Raw genomic sequence first — 19,257 nt, 5'->3', positions numbered from 1 at the left:
AGCTAGTCATAGCTTGCAGTATCTGCCGGAACAGATGGTATTTATTTGCTCCCCCACTGAGCAAATTAGGCACAAGGCCAATTTTTAATGTGAGAAGTGAAGGGAGGGGGAAGGGGAAAAGGGGACCAGCTCCCGAGAGGTGGGAAATGGGAGCTGGTTAAAGGTCAGTCATGTGGGGTTACCCCCACATCTGGTCTTTGCTAGTCATAGCTAGTCATAGCTAGTCATAGCTTGCAGTATCTGCCGGAACAGATGGTGTTTATTTGCTCCCCCACTGAGCAAATTAGGCACAAGGCCGTTTTTAATGTGAGGTAAAAACCAGCTCCCCTAAAAGTAGGCAAAAAGGGGGCACTCTGGTTACCAAAAATAATAATTGTCCCAGTATAGAGGGTTTCCCCTCCATTGACTGGTACAAATTATCTTAAGTGCAGTATCTGCCGGAACAGATACTACACTTTGATCTTGGCCAAAAGGCCAAATGAAAATGTGTTGGATAGATGGTATTTATTTGCTCCCCCACTGAGCAAATTAGGCACAAGGCCGATTTTTAATGTGAGGAGTGAAGGGAGGGGGAAGGGAAAAAGGGGACCAGCTCCCGAGAGGTGGGAAATGGGAGCTGGTTAAAGGTCAGGCATGTGGGGTTGCCCCCACATCTGGTCTTTGCTAGTCATAGCTAGTCATAGCTTGCAGTATCTGCCGGAACAGATGGTATTTATTTGCTCCCCCACCGAGCAAATTAGGCACAAGGCCAATTTTTAATGTGAGAAGTGAAGGGAGGGGGAAGGGGAAAAGGGGACCAGCTCCCGAGAGGTGGGAAATGGGAGCTGGTTAAAGGTCAGTCATGTGGGGTTGCCCCCACATCTGGTCTTTGCTAGTCATAGCTAGTCATAGCTAGTCATAGCTTGCAGTATCTGCCGGAACAGATACTACACTTTGATCTTGGCCAAAAGGCCAAATGAAAATGTGTTGGATAGATGGTATTTATTTGCTCCCCCACTGAGCAAATTAGGCACAAGGCCGATTTTTAATGTGAGGAGTGAAGGGAGGGGGAAGGGAAAAAGGGGACCAGCTCCCGAGAGGTGGGAAATGGGAGCTGGTTAAAGGTCAGGCATGTGGGGTTGCCCCCACATCTGGTCTTTGCTAGTCATAGCTAGTCATAGCTTGCAGTATCTGCCGGAACAGATACTACACTTTGATCTTGTTTATATATTTTATTGAGAAAGAAAAAATTGAACATAAAAAACGTACAAAAAATTCAACTCAACAAAATTAGGCACAAGGCCCAACAAGAAATTGGGAGGGGGAGGGTACAGGGTCTTTTTGACTATGTAACAGGTGAGACTTTGAAGTCTTACTCTTGACTGGCAACATTTACCAAAATACCTCAATCACTCTGTGGATCCTAATCTAACTAATAACCCCAGCGTTCAATGTAAAATTTAACTATGTACAATTTGTATATTCATTTCTGTATGTTGTGTGTGCATTTTTTTTTTTTTTTGTGTGTGTGTGTATGTGTGAGAAAATAAAGTTCGATACTACACTTTGATCTTGACCAAAAGGCCAAATGAAAATGTGTTGGATAGATGAGATGTTGTTGGAAGGAAATTGTTTATAGAAGTTCCATTTGGTTTTAGGTCTGCAGACAAAAGAAAAGATAGTTCTTTGCAGTTTTCAATTGTTCATCTTTACCTCTTCCAAATAGGGTTGGTGCTACTCACTGGGAAATCACCAAGGGTGCCAACACCAGGGAATGCCATAAATTTGGGAATTTGATAAAGAGAAATTGTACGATACAGTGTGGTAAAAGGTTTTAGAAAAGGATGGATATATTTTTTTCATCTTTTTTTTTTTTTTTTAACGGAGGGATCATCACTAAGGCCAAACGCCATTCAGGGATAAGGGTCAATAAGATTTTCATTTAGATGATCTAGTGTTGGAATACTATTTATGCTTGTTTAATCTTTCTTCCTCTCTTTTTCCACTTCTTCTTCTTTCTTACTCTTTTATCTGTTTCTGATGTGATGATGATGATTGTTGTATCACGTGACTGAACTGTGCTCACTGATTGGTTTGGGAAGTTCCCGCTTGTTTTTTGAAGATTTGCGACATTTCGTCAGTTGGAAATTCGCCGTTCACTTGTGCGGGACGTGTTAAATTAGAAATAGTCTTAACAAGACTTTAAAACAGTTGGAAAATTCAGTTTCTGTTCTGTCGCCTCTTGGCTCTTCCGACCACTCTGTTGTATCAATTAAGATAAAAATGAAATGTAATAAGTCCCCAGACGTACCTCTCCATCGTACAGTATATCGATACACTAAGGCTGACTGGGATAGCTTCCGTACATTTATATCTGATCTACCTCTGCATTCCATGTTTAAAAAGGATGTGTCCTCTATAGTATTAGACCTGACGGAATGGTTAATTGTAGGTATTGACCGTTTCATACCCTCGAAAAAGTTTCAGCAAAAACCTAACAGCCAGCCATGGTTCTCTCCAGAATGTGCTGCTGCCATTGCGCACAGAAATCACTTTTTCCACTGTTTCCAACGTAATAGATGTATGAAAACTAAAGCCGCTTTCAGGACTGCCAGCAACCATTGTAAGAAAGTAATAAAGAATACAAGAGAGTTGTATGCTCAATCTGTTAAGTCCAAAGTAGCTGAGCAGCGGCTTGGTTCCCACCAGTTTTGGCAAATAGCAAACAGAATCATGAACAGAAGCGTGTGCTCCATCCCAACTATTATCAATGGACCTGAGGTAATCTCAGCAGCATCAGACAAAGCCAAACTCTTTGTCAAGAACTTTGCAGCTAATTCTACCCTTTGCGATCAAGGCTGCCAACCCCCAATATTTCCTCCTGTATCAGCAAACACGCTATGTGATATACGTATATCTGTACGTGATGTTGCCAAGCTAATCAAAAACCTTGATTCCAGTAAAGCAACTGGCCTTGACGGTATTCCAATTATAGTACTCAAAAAAACTTCAACCTGAACTAGCGCCCATACTTACAAAACTATTTAAACGTTGTCTTAAGGAGAATAGTTTCCCATATCCCTGGAAAATTTCATCAGTATGCCCTGTATTTAAGAATTCAGGTGATCGCTCATCCCCCTCTCAGTACAGGCCAATAAGTCTCCTGTGCGTCATGAGTAAGTTGCTGGAATCTGTGTTAAATACAGAAGTAATCAACCATCTCAACAAAAATAACCTTCTTAGTGATACTCAATATGGTTTCCGTTCTGCTAGATCTACAGCAGATGTGCTTACAGTTATATCTCATAGGATTAGCAAATCTCTCGACGGAGGCAACCTTTCTAGGGCAATTGCTCTTGACATATCTAAGGCCTTTGATAGGGTATGGCATAAAGGTTTACTTCATAAGATCTCTAGCTATGGTATTGCTGGAAATGTCTTCTCAATTATTAAATCATTTCTTTCTGATAGGTTCATAAGAGTAGTAGTTGAGGGGCAAAAATCTGAAGCTCACAGTATTAATGCCGGTGTCCCTCAGGGGTCCATCCTGGGCCCAACTCTTTTCCTGATCTACATTAATGATCTTCCAAATCACATCCTTACATCATTTGTAGACATCTATGCTGACGACACTACCATTTATGGTAGCACATCTAAGACAGTAAACGACCAAGTTCTCTCCAATTCTCTCTCCTCTGATCTTGAGCACGTAGTACAATGGGGTAAAGAATGGCTGGTTACTTTTAATGCATCTAAAACCAAGCTTCTCTCTTTACATCATCAACATTCTGATCCACATCTGACATCAATTGAAATGAATGGCTCTCGTCTTCAGGAGGCCTCAAGTTTTGACAAACTTCTTGGCTTGACCATTAGTCCTGATCTTAAATGGAACACGTACATCAAATCTGTTGCCAAGGCCGCTGGAAAAATGGTGGGATCTTTCTATCGATCCAGTAGATATCTCACTGCTGATGCTATTCTCTATCTATATAAGAGCCAGGTACGTCCAAGGATGGAATACTGTTGCCACATCTGGGCAGGAGCTGCTAGAAAGGACTTGGCCTGCCTTGATAGAGTTCAAAATAGACTTCGTAGCCTCGTAGGAGATGTCCTTTTCTCTTCCTTGCAACCTTTATCTCACAGAAGAGATGTTGCGAGTTTGTCTCTGATGTATCGTTATTTTCATGGAAAGTGTTCGACTGAGCTTCAATCTATTGTCCCCCCCTCGCCAAACTTTCACAAGAAACACTCGTCTAGCTGTAAACACTATCAATAATTCCCCCCACTCTTTATCTGTGCCTAAACCTAAACGTAGATTCCATGAACAAAGCTTTTTTCTTAGAACTGCTCGCCTGTGGAATTGTCTTCCGTTTTCCTGCTTTCCGGTTGACTACAATATGGTTGTCTTCAAGTCTAACGTAAATAAGTTCTTGATGAGCCGTTCCATATAAGTTATCAACTTTACCAAATTTTCATTACTAATGATTACTATAATGTCCAATTTCTACTGTACACTCTTTAACCCTTATCCTTGAGTTGCCTCTTGGCCTTGATAATGTGGTGATGCCTATGTAAAAAAAAAAAGAAAAAAAAGTTAGAAAGTTTAAAGATAAGCTAACCAAGTGGAGGTTATGATTTATCTGGATGTCGTGACCTGACTAAAATTAAGTCGAAGAAAGATGACATGTCAGTGTAGACATAAAAATCAGCAACATTCGTGCATTGGAGGATAAAAGACAGAATATTTCTTCTAATGGTGATGCTCTGACGAACTGCAAACACTTGTACCTCCCCGACGTAACTACCCCCCGACAAACCCAACAAGCTACTAAGTCTCATCCCTTTACAGTGGAGATCCCTAGGTGCAAAAAAGCCTTTTACTCCAATAGTTTCTTCCCCAGAACTGCAGGTCTTTGGAACTCCCTTCTGGGATTCTGCTTTCCCAACTGCAATGATATGCAGAAGTTCAAGTGTAATGTTAACAAACATCTTTCTACTCATCTTCCTTCATAATGAGCCCGCTAATTAAGTCCCTGATAGTAGCCCCCTGCTTCAAAGTGGCACTGTGCCTTGTTTGGGGTGAAAATTGAATAAAAAAAAAAAAAAAAAGAAAAAAAGTTGTTTTAATGGCCTAACATGACAAATGGAAGGTCGACTTCGGTGTGCACAAAAGTAAAATCTGCTACGCGAGGTGGTGGAAACTCTGCTGCTGAAGAGACGAAATTACGGAAATTAACAAAAGAACTTTAATTAAACATTCATGAGTTTATTTTCGTCATCTACAAAAAAAAAGAAAAGATATTGACGATGATTAAGGGGAAGTAACTTCTGTTGACTTATTTTTGTCCATACTTAAAAAGATAAAATGCTGTCCATTGTAAAATGTGCTTCAGTAAGTGTCTTCTTTCTATCTATCTCTCTCTCTTTCCTTCTTCTATTCCGTACTCTTTCTAATGTTTTTGTTATAGTTACTTAAGGTCCATTAAACCTTGCTAAAGGGACAAATTTAGCAGTTGCAGACGCGAATGAACATTTTACATTTTTTTTAAAATGTTTTTTTCAATAAATTATTTTGTCTTCTTGACGGTCGTTTCTTGCTTCTTGTTTTTATTGTTGCATTTTTTCTTTTTGTACCTTGGTAACTATGGTCTACGGGATAACTGTCATTGCATATAGCGACAACTTTTCCGCATAGTAACAATACTATAAAAGAATGAAGAACCGTGATTAATTCACAGAATGGCTCCATAATTATTTGCTGATACTGAACTTGAAATCAAGCATGTTATATTCTGTAAAAAAATTCCCAGAGTAACATCTTCCACGGGTGGGAAATTCTTGGAAATAAACTCTGTTCATGGAAGTTCTGTTCTTTTATACGCAAAGGAAGAAATGAGAATTCTTTGCAGTGCTGGTATCAATGCGAGTAGTTTTACAGGGGCAACCAGAGCTTGAAGTTCAGTCAAGTACCTACCATGGAAAATCCATGAACAAATCTTCTTTCTTAAACTACACGCCTGTGGAACTCTGTTCCGTTTTCCTGCTTTCCAACTGACTACAATATGGTTGTCTTCAAGTCTAACGTGAACAAGATTTTGATGAGCCGAACCCTTAAATAATCCAATTTACCAAATTTCCACTACTGATGATTACGACATTTTCCCATTGACTACTATACACTCATTAACCCTTATCCTCTAGTGGCCTCTGGGCCTTGATAAGTGATGACTTCTTTGTAAAAACAAAATACTGTTAGAGAAGGGTGTAACACCACATGTACCCTCCTTCGACAACTTGCCGTCTCAACATCATGTGCCATGAATTATTCCTTCATCTTCTATTGTTTTATTATTTATCTATTATTGGAATCTGGGTACATGTGTGACATCCTCGACCTTGTAAATGCTATAGTCCCCATCTACATCTCTCCTGTCGAGGCTGTGTTTGTCAGCTAGTTGATCAATTCATTTCACCATCTGCTCTGAGCTACAATACGCCTTGAACAGTGTCAAAGTCATAACTGTGGTCAAGTGTCCCAATGAACTATTAATTCTAACTGTCATCAACCAGAAAGTCAGTGTGCCACAAACCAAGTCTAAATATTAGTCTTGGAACGATTAATCGGAATTGGAATCAGGAATTGGAAAAATCAGAACTTTTATAGGTATCAGAATCGGTATCGGTTATTTCTCATAGGATTAGCGAAACGGTTATTTCTCATAAGATTAGCGAAACTCTCGACAAAGGCTTCCTTTCTAGGGTAATTGCTCTTGACATATCAAAGACCTTTGATGGAGTATGGCATAAAGGTCTACTTCACAAGATCTCCAACTATGGTATAGCTGGAAATGTCTTTTCAATTATTAAATCATTTCTCTCTGATAGGCTCATAAGAGTAGTGGTTGATTGGCAAAAATCAGAAGCTCATAGTATTAATGCTGGATCCCTCAGGGGTCCAACCTGGGTCCAACTCTCTTCCTTATCTATATAATTGATTTTCCAAATCACATCCTTAGATTATTTTTGAAGATGACACTATCATCTATGGCAACACATCAAAGTCCAATGTAAATAAGTTATTGATGAGCCGTTCCTCTTAAATAATCCAATTTATCAAATTTACACTTTCTAACGATGACTATGATATTGTCCTTTTGACATCTGTACATTCTTTAGCCCTTATCCTCGAGTGGCCTTTGGGCGTTGATAAGTGGTGCTTCCTTTGTAAAAAAAAACAAAACAAAAAAACAAATTAATTAACAAACTAAAAATGAAAAAAGAAAAATTTAAATAATAATAACAGCAAAAATGAATACTGTCTACGAAAATGAAACAAAGTAATTAACAAACTAAAAATGAAAAAAAAAACAAAACATTAATTTAAATAATAATAGCAACAAAAATAAATGCATGAAAACTATACTTGAACAATGATTTCGTTAGTCCAAGAAATTGCCGATACAGTTAATGAATAGAAAACAAAGTTAATTAGCGAACTAAAGATTAAACAATGTTAAGTAACATTGAAGAAAGGCCTTCAAGGCCAATGTAAACAAGTTCTTGCTGAGCCGTCCCCATATATAATCAAATTCTACCCAATTTACACCATTAACGATTACTGCACTACCACCTTACATTCATGAACCCTTACCCTCAAGTGGCCTTTGGGCCTTGATAAATGGTTACTCCCAAGTAAAAAAAACAAAACAAAATAATTAAATTTGTTAATTAACATACACAAAACTAAAGGTAAATAACAGTACGCAGGTGTTAAAGTTAGAACTGTGTGTGTGTGTGTGTGTGTGTTTTATATTAAGTCTACCTGTGTGCAGTGATCACTGTATTGAATTCTTGGGTCTTTTTCTTGAAGTCAAGGATTTCTGTTGTGTCCATAAAGCAAAAATGTAGTAGGCAAAAAACAAAAAAGAAAAAAAAATCAGGAACACAGATAGGAAATAGTCAATATCGCCCATCTCTAAAAGAGAGGGAATTCTTGGCTGTAATAAACGTAGGGAAAGAAGAAGGAGACACAAACAAGTAAAAAAAGAACTCACTTCTCGCAGACACGTGGTTCGTCACAAAGAACAATCCAATCGCCAGAACCACCTACACACAATCTGCAGGAGACTGCCTGACTGCTTTCCAGCGTCATGCCTTTATAGTGGCTCGGAATTATATATTTGCATAATCGCGCGAGAGCAGACGCGATTCTATGAGAATGGCATGGGGTCAACGCTTATAAAAACCCATGGATGCCATCTTGGAACTCTCTCTTCCGCTCAGCCTGAAACACAACAGACGTATCCGAGGTAAGCTCTGTATTTCCCCTCATTTCAGTTATTGCTAATTCTGCTGCAGTCCAAAAAGAGAAGCTTGTGGTTTAATTCCAGTAACATGGAATTGTTCACAGTGCTTTATCCTGGTCAAGGAAATAGGAAGGATCTAGCAGACAATGTCTTTTATCAGCTTCAGTGGTGTATTCAGCTCGTCTGAAAGATGATCTCTGATTGGGCAAGGCATAAAGGAAGTTCAATTTTTGCACCAATCACTGCTGAGTTCAGAAATTAAGCACAGATTCAAAATCACATACTGTGAGTTATTGCTGCTGCTGCTGTTGTGCTACTGCTGCTAATATCACCATTAAAAAAAATATTTTTTTTTTAATCAATTTTCACCTCAAACAAGGCACAGTGCCACTTTGAAGTAGGGGGCTACTATCAGGGACATAATTTGCAGGGGCATTATGAAGGGAGTTGAGAAGCAGGATGTTTGTTCACATTACACTTGACCTTCTCCTGCTACATATTGATGAAGATTAGGAAAAGGGGTGATCTCAGAATGGATCCTTGAGGCACATCAATATTGATTCTATGTGCTTCAGATTCAGCCCTGGAAGTGCAAAATTCGTACCTATTTACAATGCCTCCCCACGGGATAGAGTTAGACACCAGGGTCGTTTTTTAACGTGGAGAAAAGGTACAAAAATAAAAATTGTCTCAGTCGTGAAGGATTTCTCCTCCACTGAAAGAGACCGAGAAATGGAAGTGCCGCATCTAAAAAACAGATACTACACTTTGATCTTGGCCAAAAAAAATTGTAGTAAGTGTGAAAATTATGGTAAGTGTGAAAATTATGGTAAGTGTGAAAATTATGGTAAGTGCACAAATCGCTCACCTCAGAAACGCCTAAGTGTAAAGTTCAATTGCTTAACAATAGAAAAAACAAACTGACAATCTCACCGTTTGTATGCAAATTAGATGATCCTGGGCTGCATAAAAGCGTGCTGTTTGAAGAACGGGGCAATCTGTTTGAAGAAACTTATGTACTATGTTGAGGCATGTCGGATTATTTACTTGTGTTACTATGAAGGCAAAAGGGAAAACCACAAACCTATACACAACTATTTTAAGAGATTTATCTATAACGATAATAATGCTACAGTTAACACCGGCAAGTGTATTTTGTTCGACCAGATAAAACGCCAAAAATGATCTCTTTCACCCGCTTTCTTTTGTCTTATTGGTGATGTCATTATTTTGTGACGCCATCCATTGTGCACGGTTATCCCAATCTTTTTCTCTTTTGCAGGATGATGGCATCCCAACAATTACAAAAATGGTTTTTATTTTTAAAAATATTAATATAATAAATGAATAAATTATTTAAACTATTTATCAAAAATATGCTTCTATTTAAAATAATTAAAACAAAATAATTCTTTATATTTTTAATATAGCAAATCATTTTAAAAATCTGGGTTTTTTTTTAATAAAGAACTATTATTTTATCTTAATAAAATTTCAATTGTTTATTTTAATAAAAATTTTAGTTTTTACAAAAGTAAAAAATACCTTTGATAATTTTTCACATAAAAAATATTTTAATAAAATAAAATAAAATAATTAATGAAATTCTAAAAATAAAATTAAAATGCTTTGACTTTTAAATAATTCTTTATATTAAAAACCTATAACGAATTCCAATTTGTTTTTTTTATTTTATTTCTTGAAATTTTATTAAAATGAATATGATTAAATAAAAACAATTTTTATTAGATTTCAAAAATAATTCTTTATAAAAAATATAAAGAATTATTTTTAAAATGAAATTAATTAAAAAAATGTTTTATTTATTTAAACTAAATGTTTTAAATGTTTGTTTTATTATGAAAATAATATTTTCATGATAAAATTAAATAAAAAATATTTTTGCCATTATTTTTTTTTTTGGAAATTTAAAATAAATAAAGCAACACACACAAAAAAACATGTTTTAATGAAAAGTATTTTTAGAGACCGGAAGTGGCCGCCATTTGTCGCACATGCGCAGTAGGAAATAATGTAATGGCGGATTGATGAGGGAGTAATGGCCGTTTCTTCTACGTCGTGTTGTTTGCTGGTCGGAAAATTAAAAAAATAGTCCATCCTGGACATTTTATCAATCGACCCGGATTGAACAAGATTAGTACGAGGGTAAAAAAAAAAAGAAAGTACATTTAGATATCCACGCTCCAAGCAAACGAGTAATATATCGAAACAAACGCAAGAATGTTTAGAAGTTAATTCAAAGTTGCTCCATTTTTCTCGCCAAATCGGATTTTTTCCTTTTTTTAAAAAAAAAAAAAAGAAAAGCCTTAAAAATTAAATTATTTATAGAAAAAATATTTTATTTGTAGATTTATTACCTGGGTACCTTACTTTATTATTATTATTATTATTATTATTATTATTATTATATTAATACCTTTTACTAAACAAGGTTTGAATTCTTTAGATGTTTGTTCAGTTGTAAATATAAAGAAGTCGATTTTTTTTTTCAATTTAAAATCTCAAGTTAATAAATTTTAAGACTAAACAAGAGCTCAAATTAACTAAATATAATTAATATATCCAAAGAATTGGATAAATCCCAGTATTTAATCCCAAGATGCGGTCGGGTGTGAGTCGTGTTTTGGCCAAATGTCAGGCATGCGTGGACGAAAACAATTTCTATGAAGCTCACCAAATGTACAGGACTTTATATTTCAGGTAAAATGTTTTTCTTTTATTTTTAAAATTTATATAAAAAAGGGGTGTTTGCATTACTGTACACATAGATTTGAAAAAGTTGTCAAAAAACAAATATATAACAAGTAAATGTTACCAAAGGCAAGATAAGTTACTTTTCTACCTAACTGGATATGTTTTTAGTGTTTTTATTTAATGTAACATGTTTATTCAGCTCGAAAAACAGTGTTTACCGATGTATTGGAATGTTAAAAATGACGGCCAACTCTCTTTCACACGGTAAGTTTGGAAAAAGGAGTTAAAAATAAAAACTAGACAAAATACTGTTAGAAACTCGCTCTATATGTTACCGTGATATAGGATGACATATATTCGGTGGGGTTCTAACATTATTTTGTCTAGTTTTTTATTTATAACTCCTTTTCCCAAGTGTCAAAGGGAGAGTAGGGCGCCATTTTTAATTTTCCAGTACATTACATCGGTAAACACTGTTTTTCGAGCTTAATAAACATGTTACATTAAATAAAAACACTAAAAAATTATCCAGTTAGGTAGAAAAGTAACTTATTTTGCCTTTGATAACATTTATTTGTTATATATTTGTTTTTTGACAACTTTTTCGAATCTACGTGTACAGTAATACAAACCCGAAAAGGGTGGGTATTTAGAAGAAAAAAACCAACAAACGGGGAAAAAAGTAAAATATTCAAATATATAACAGATGTTACCAAAGGAAACATAAGTTACTCTTCTACCTACCTGGATAAGTTTTGTGAGTTTTTAACGTATTTTAAAGCTTTTTATTCAGTTTGAAAAGCAAATAGTGTCGAGTTGGTAAGTTAAACCGACAACAAACATGGTCGACAAAAAGGCGCTTATTATTGAGAGCATTGCCAAGCCCGCTGCGAAGAAGATGGGCTCTCTGTACTGTGCTAGAAAATGAGAAATTCCATTTACATTCGGCATTTCTTTTTGTTCAGCCGCCCACACAGTTTAGTGGTCGGCCGTCATTGGTTAATTTTGGATGTCTCAGGTGATTTGCTTGGTGCGCTTTTTGTATCATGCGTTATTTTTCAGTCCACGCAGAGATTCGGCAACGGGATGGACTCATTATCAGCAGCTCCCACGAAAGAAGGGAGCTACGTCAATATCTTCATGCTGTATCACCAAACTGTTGGTGAACAAAGGATCACATCTCTACAAGCAGAGACAATTTTATATTGCTGAAATTATCCTAATTACAGGATCATTTCTTCACATTTTATTTACCAAATATTGGATCTTATCTCAATTCAACTCTAGTCCGAAGTGACTCGCATTATGCGTAATTATAGGCGCCAACATTCCCTTCGAGTCTACCATGAACAAAGATGGATCCTTTTGAGGAACTATTAACTACTACTCTGACAATAGGAGTTACTACTGGGTCTATGCAATAGAGGCAAAACTGGCTACCGTTTTGCAAATGGACAACCCCAGAACCAACAAACTTTCATTGCTGTTACATTTGAATAAATTTTGAGTTTGAAAGGTATGGCTTTTGTATTTGTGGATTCTTTTGCCTCTGCAAGGAGTAAACTGGGATGTGAGAAATAATTTCTTACAAAAGCTACTTATGCCTGAAAGTATTCTGCACCTCTACCAGGCCACCGTTTGTATTGTCACATTTGGACTGGCGCATTTACTACTAGTATCTCGTTCCCGGACAGGGTTCAAAAGAGAGTTGCCAACCTGATAGGTCCTCCTGAACTGTCATCTAGGCTTCAGCCTCTGTCCCATCGACGAAATGTTGCATTGTGATAATTAAATTGATTGACTTACCGAGGGTGGCTCAGTGGGAAGGGAAAGACACTCCTGGCTGTGAACGGCCCGGCCTGGTGTTTGTTAATGAAGAAAATAGGATGTCTATTCCTTATAGCTTAAATAGACATTCCAGTCTTGTTTCAATCTCGCTGAACGAGAGATTGAGACTATAAAAAGAGTCACCTTTGTAGGCTTCTTGTTGTTGTAGATTGTTCTTGTCGTTGTTAGAGATCTATCAGACCGGTACGACAACTGTTAACAGTGCGTTATATTTACAAGAATACGTTTGCTTGTAAGCAACGAGGTAATTTTTCGTTGCAAGCTAAACGTCTTTTCTTCCCCCCCCCCCACTCGTCGGTAGGAAATATCGACAGCATCTCTGCCTTTTCTACAAGTATTTTAATGGTGAATGCTCTGACGAACTACAAGCACTTGTACCCCCCTCGATGTCAATACCCCCGACAAACCCGACAAGCAGCTAAATCCCACCCCTACACTGATCCCTAGGTGTAAGAAAGCCTTCTACTCAAATAGTTTCTCCCCCAGAACTGCTAGATTTTGTAACTCCCTTCCGGGATTCTGCTTTCCCAACTGTACTGACATGCAGAAGTTCAAGTGTAATGTGAACAGACATCTTGCTGCTCAACTCCCTTCATAATATCCCTGGAACTTATATCCCCCATAGTAGCTCCCTACTTCAAAGTGGCACTGTGCCTTGTTTGGAATGAAAAAAAAAAAAAAATCCCACAATGTAATTGTGGATGATTTCTTTTTTTTTCTTTTGTGTGTGTGTTAAAAACGCATATATTCACATCTCTGGATTAGTTTTATAAATTTTTGGGTGCTAGTGCACTTATTGATTTAAAATGGTATTTTCAAGTTTAATTAAAGTTTTATGATGTCTGTTTTTATTAAATTGTTAGATGAAAGTACAGAATAAGTACACAACACCTTCCCGTCCCCATGTTAAGAATAGCTTTCAAAATAATAACAATTATTTCAGCACGGATCAATAAGTGCATGAGTATCAATTTTTAAAATTTATACTAATTTTGACATGACATGTAAGTACATAATGCATTCACCTGAAATGTGTCTTAAATCTACACAAGCACTTAGTAATCCGGCATATTCCTTGAGATAGGAGACAATACTCTCTAACCTATATCACATAAAAGGAATCAAATTTTCTTAATCACTGGTATGTTACTATGTAAACAGTTTTAAAAAAATAAAAACTTACTCAATATAAACAGAACTTTTATTTTTATTTTTGATAAACGCTTTTTTATTTTAAGCAATACATAGGACTTTAAAAAAAAACTTAAAACAATATAATCCCATGTTTGAAATTAATACCTACAGGAATTTCTCTGGCGTCGAATCAAATGCAATTTCTTCAGCAGTATAATTTACTGGATTCGTCGATATTACTTTAAGACCCATCTCACATGCATATAGAAATATTTTTGGTATTTGTACAGTTTAATCAAGACATTAAAAAATGAAAATATCGAGAAAAGGTTATGCTGTATGTATCTGTTATGGAACAAAGTTCTCCGAAAAATAATTTCACTTAATTTCATCAAGTAGTTTCTTTTTTACAGCGAAAAAACAATTTATGATACTGAGCAAAAGGTTCGATTTTTAGGAAGAAAAGCTAGTATTTAAGATGGAGTGTCGGCGCTTTACATGGAGTTATCTTCCCATGGCGTGTTCAAAAAATTTCAAGATGGCTGACTTTAACGCGCTCTCATAAAAACGTGCTTTTCCGCTGTAAAAAAAAAAAAACTACACGATCAAATTAAATGAAATTTTTTTTCAGAGATCTTCAGTCCAAAACGGATACATACAATATAACCTTTTTTCGAAATTTTCAATTTTAAAAGAATATGAAGTAAATATTACTTTACGCTAAAACAGAACACCGACCACTCTAATTTGGTTTTCTAGGGATATTCGAGGTTACTGACAACGAATCTGATAATCAAACCCATTGCAAATTTACCGTTTGTATGGTATGAACCCCTAAACCCTGGGACTACTTTGCGCCATTTCACCACTTTCGTTTATGCTACACGCGATTGGTTTCTTACTGAAATGTATGTCCGGCATGTTACTTACGGAAAAACAAACTACAGATGCACCTGTTAAACTACACAAATTCTATAATTGAATACCTCCGCCCCAAAATAACGAAAAACATAGTGTTCTTGTAAACTGTTTGTGAAAACTTAATTTTTTAGATCAATTAAAAAGCATAAAAAACTGTTACAACACAAAAAAATTAACCATATATTTTTTTTTTTGAAAATTTATTTCAAATGTCTTATGCGCGAGCATAAACGAAGGCCGTGAAATGTGCGCTCGCGTACCAAACTGCCTTCTCACATGGTGTAGTAATCTTTGGCGAACAATTTTAAAATTAGATAGCAAACAAGTAGTTTTCCAGGTAATAAGCCATGTAATTCTGTATGTGGTGGCCATTTCATTTCTTGTTTACGGCCAAAATATGCGAGACTAGTAATGGTCACCACAGATAACATAAAGAATTTGGGCAGGAGCTGCTAAAAACAGCCTATCCTGCCTTGACAGAGTACAAAATAGGCTTTGTGGTTTAGTAGGTGATGCCCTTTTCTCTTCCCTGTAACCTCTCTCCCACAGAAGAGACGTTGCGAGCCTATCTTTGTTTTATCCTTACTTCCATGGCAGGTGCTCGTCTGAGCTCCAATTGCTGCCCCCCTCGCAAATCTTTTACGAAAAACACCCGTCTAGCTGAAACCACTGTCCAAAATTTTCCCCACTCTTTATCTGTGCCCAAATCAAAACGTAGATTCCATGAACAAAGCTTCTTTCTTAGAAGTGCATGCCTGTGGAACTCTGTTCCGTCTGTCTGCTTCCCACCTGACTACAACCTGGATGTCTTCAAGTCCAACGTAAACAAATTCCTGGTGAACCGCCCCCTTAAGTAGACAATTTTATTAAATCTCCATACTAACGTACTGTACATGCAATAACCCTTATCCCTGAGTGGTTTCCGGGCCTTGATAAGTGGTGATCACCTTGTAAAAAGGAGAGATGTTGCGAGCCCGTCTTTGTTTTATCGTTACTACCATGGCAGGCGCTCGTCTGAACTCCAATCTCTGGTCCTCCCTCACCAATCTTTCACGATAAACACCCGCCTAGCTGAAACCACTGTCAAAAATTTTCCCCACTCCTTATCTGTGCTAAAATCAAAATGTAGATTCCATGAACAAAGCTTCTTTCTTAGAAATGCACGCCTGTGGAACTCTGTTCCGTTTGCCTGTTTCCAACCTGACTACAACCTGGATGTCTTCAAGTCCAATGTGAGCAAAGCAAGTCAGCTTTTTGATTGACATCGCTATATTTCAACGCTTTTCACTTCCTATGGCTTCGTAGCGTAGCAGTAAAATGTCACGTTTTCTTTTACTTTCTTTTCCGCCTCTGTGTGGCAGGCTCAAGCATCCCTTTCTACTAACACATTTTTTTTTCTTTTATACCTCCAAACACCTGGGCAACACTGGGTACCCCCACTAGTAATTCATAAATATGTGAGTATATTGTTTTAAATTTAAAAAAAAAAAAATCCTGTATTGTGGAGAATTTCCACACATAAGTTTTGCCCCTGGCAGAAAGAAAGAAAACTAATCAGAATTAAAACAAGCTCACTTTTTAAACTTTAACGTAAATTTTATTAAAGCAAAAAGATCGAAGTTGCAAAAGATGTATTATCTTCAGCTATCTGCCGTAATGGGCTGGTAACACCCCAAGGGGGTAATAGTTCATCTTCGATAAAAGCTGGGTACAAAATTCTGCCGATGAAGAACGCTGCACAGGTCGAAGAGTTGAGTGATATCTTCCAAGATGGTTATTGCAAGTTGGGTTGCCTCGAGGAGTCCACTGTAGATAACTGTCCAAATGGCGAACAAATGACCGGTCAAACTGTAGACCTTAATTTCGTCTCTGACAGACATTATATTGCAATGATGAAAGCCAATTTATTCACAGGACACAACAGCGTGCAATAATATAATAATTGCCCAACATAAGGGCATTGGTGTTTGCAGATGATAACATTTCGTCCCATATTAGGACATTAAAATGTCTCAATGAGACAAAGTGATTTGAGTCTACAAGCCTCGAGTGAGAATTCGATCGTCCATTCCAATTTGTGTCTGTATCGAATCTGGTGATCTGAAAGGATAAATTTGGCGCCAAGCACATCCTCTGCAGTTAGTGAATAACAAGCAATCTGAATGGTTCAAACAAAATTGTCGGCAGATAAACCGACCAATGAGGAGCATGCTTATTTCTCACAGTATATTGCTTTAAAATTACCAAAAAGTGTTTATTATTTAAAAAAAAGTTCTGTTTATATTGCGTATGTTTTTCGTATTTAAAACTGTTTACATAGTAACATACTGGTGATTAGAGAAATTTGGTTCCTTTTATGTGATATAGGGTAGGTGTATCAGAATTTTTGTAGGAATTTTTGACACCTCTAACACGAAACCGCAAATAAAATATAAAAAACTCGTAATTTCTCTTTTAAAAGTGGGTTGTTTATTTTCTTTAAGGATTATACTTCCAAAATAAACTATTAAAGTTGTATAAAAAGTAATAGAAATATTTTAAAAAAAACAGTAATGAAATTAATTGTATGTTACGAGTTCAGTATTTTTCAATTTTTAAACTTTAAAAATCTATCAAAATTTTTCTATTGATTCTATTTTTACGATATTTTCAGGGTCAATGTGAAATTTTATGCTCTTTCCAATAAACCGAATATAATATTTTAGACAAACGTTTTTTTTTTTAATTCTAAATTTGAAATGTCTATTAAAAAGTAAATAATTAATTTATGTACCAAAGTTTTATATATCACAAATTGAAGATAAAAGATCAATAAATAATATATTCAAATTTAAAAACAAAAAAAAGTAGAAATTTACCTGTAAAGTCCGAAATTTAAAACCTTTTTTTTTTAAAAAACCTACGTTTGTTTTTGTGTTTTTTTTTTTTTAATGAAACCTTGGTCCTTGCTCCTTTAATTGAAAAAAAAAAAATTAGGGCTTGAATGACATTTTCCGAGGAGTTATAAGCTTCGAAAGATGGCGGGTGAAATTATTCAATAGTTTTCACGAAATTTCTGACACTGCTAGATATAGGGTTAGGGAGTATTTTTACCAATCTTGTCTCGAGGAATATGCCGGATTACCATAACGTCATTATTTAGAAAGCCATCCTTAACACGACGAGAGAGAGGCTTTGTTAACTATTCTGTATTTTCATCTGACAATTTGATAAATCAAAGATACCATAAAAATTGATTTCAACTTGAAAATCGTAATCATAAAAAGTGTGGTCTGTAAACTGCACAAGTACAAAAAGGGGAATTTCATAAAATTTAGGGCGGACTTAAAGAATATTGCCCCCACTGTATATTTTTATTTTATTTTTCTTTTTTCAAAACTTAAAGAATATTGCCCCCACTGTATATATTTTATTTTTTTTTCAATAGAATAGACACTAGTCTACCAGATTATTAAAAAAAAAAAAAAATGAAAACAAACCCCCCAAAAACGTCAATATTTAAATATTTGTAGGGATGGTCAGTTTTTAATGCAACGTTATTTTACAACTCGACACTTTTAGGCCAAATGTTGTGAATTTAGCCTTTTTTAAGCAGTTCAGCCTTTTTTTTTTAATTATTTTAAAAAGCGAAATAAAAAAAGGCTAAATTCACAAAATTTGGTCTAAAATGGGTGATTGATTTACTAAAACATTGCATTAAAAACAGCACTTTCTACAAATATTTGGGTTTGTATTACTGTACACATAGATTCGAAAAAGTTGTCAAAAAAAACAAATATATAACAAATAAATGTTATCAAAGGCAAGATAAGTTTTTCTACCAAACTGGATACATTTTTTGTGTTTTTATTCAATGTAACACGTTTATTCAGCTCGAAAAACATGCAGTGTTTACCGATGTATTGGAAAATTCAAAATGGCGCCCGACTCTCTCTTTAACATGGTAAGTTTGGGAAAAGGTGTTATAAATAATAAACTAGATAAAATACTATTAAAAAAACACAGAATATATATCAACTTATGCCACGGTAACATATATTGAGCGAATTTCTAACATTATTTTGTCTAGTTTATTATTTATAACACCTTTTCCTGAACTTACCGTGTTAAAAAGAGTCAGGCGCCATTTTGAATTTTCCAATACATCGGTAAACACTGTATGTTTTTCGAGCTGAATAAACATGTTACATTGAATAAAAACACGAAAAATATATCCAGTTAGGTAGAAAAGTAATTTATCTTGCCTTTGATAACATTTATTTGTTATATATTTGTTTTTTTGACAACTTTTTCGAATTTGTGTACAGTAATACAAACCCAAATATTTAAATACTGACTTTTTAAACTTTAA

At 35.7% G+C, this 19,257-nt stretch overlaps 1 protein-coding gene across 1 annotated transcript in view; it reads left to right on the top strand.

Moving 5' to 3' along the window:
• The first annotated feature begins 10,775 nt into the window (after positions 1 to 10,775).
• The window catches only part of LOC145246851 (Golgi to ER traffic protein 4 homolog), a 61,712-nt gene continuing 53,230 nt past the window's right edge, over positions 10,776 to 19,257 (top strand). Inside the window, exon 1 of the mRNA XM_080108698.1 lies at positions 10,776 to 11,009. Within this exon, the coding sequence (XP_079964824.1) occupies positions 10,909 to 11,009 (101 nt within the window). The 5' untranslated portion in view covers positions 10,776 to 10,908. The remainder of the gene's footprint in view (positions 11,010 to 19,257) is intronic.

Source organism: Euprymna scolopes, chromosome 24, assembly GCF_053919585.1.
Source record: "Euprymna scolopes isolate OS-2025 chromosome 24, ASM5391958v1, whole genome shotgun sequence".
NCBI lineage: Eukaryota > Metazoa > Mollusca > Cephalopoda > Sepiida > Sepiolidae > Euprymna > Euprymna scolopes.
The sequence above is the reverse complement of the archived record's forward strand: the minus strand, read 5'-3'. Positions and strand labels throughout refer to the sequence as shown.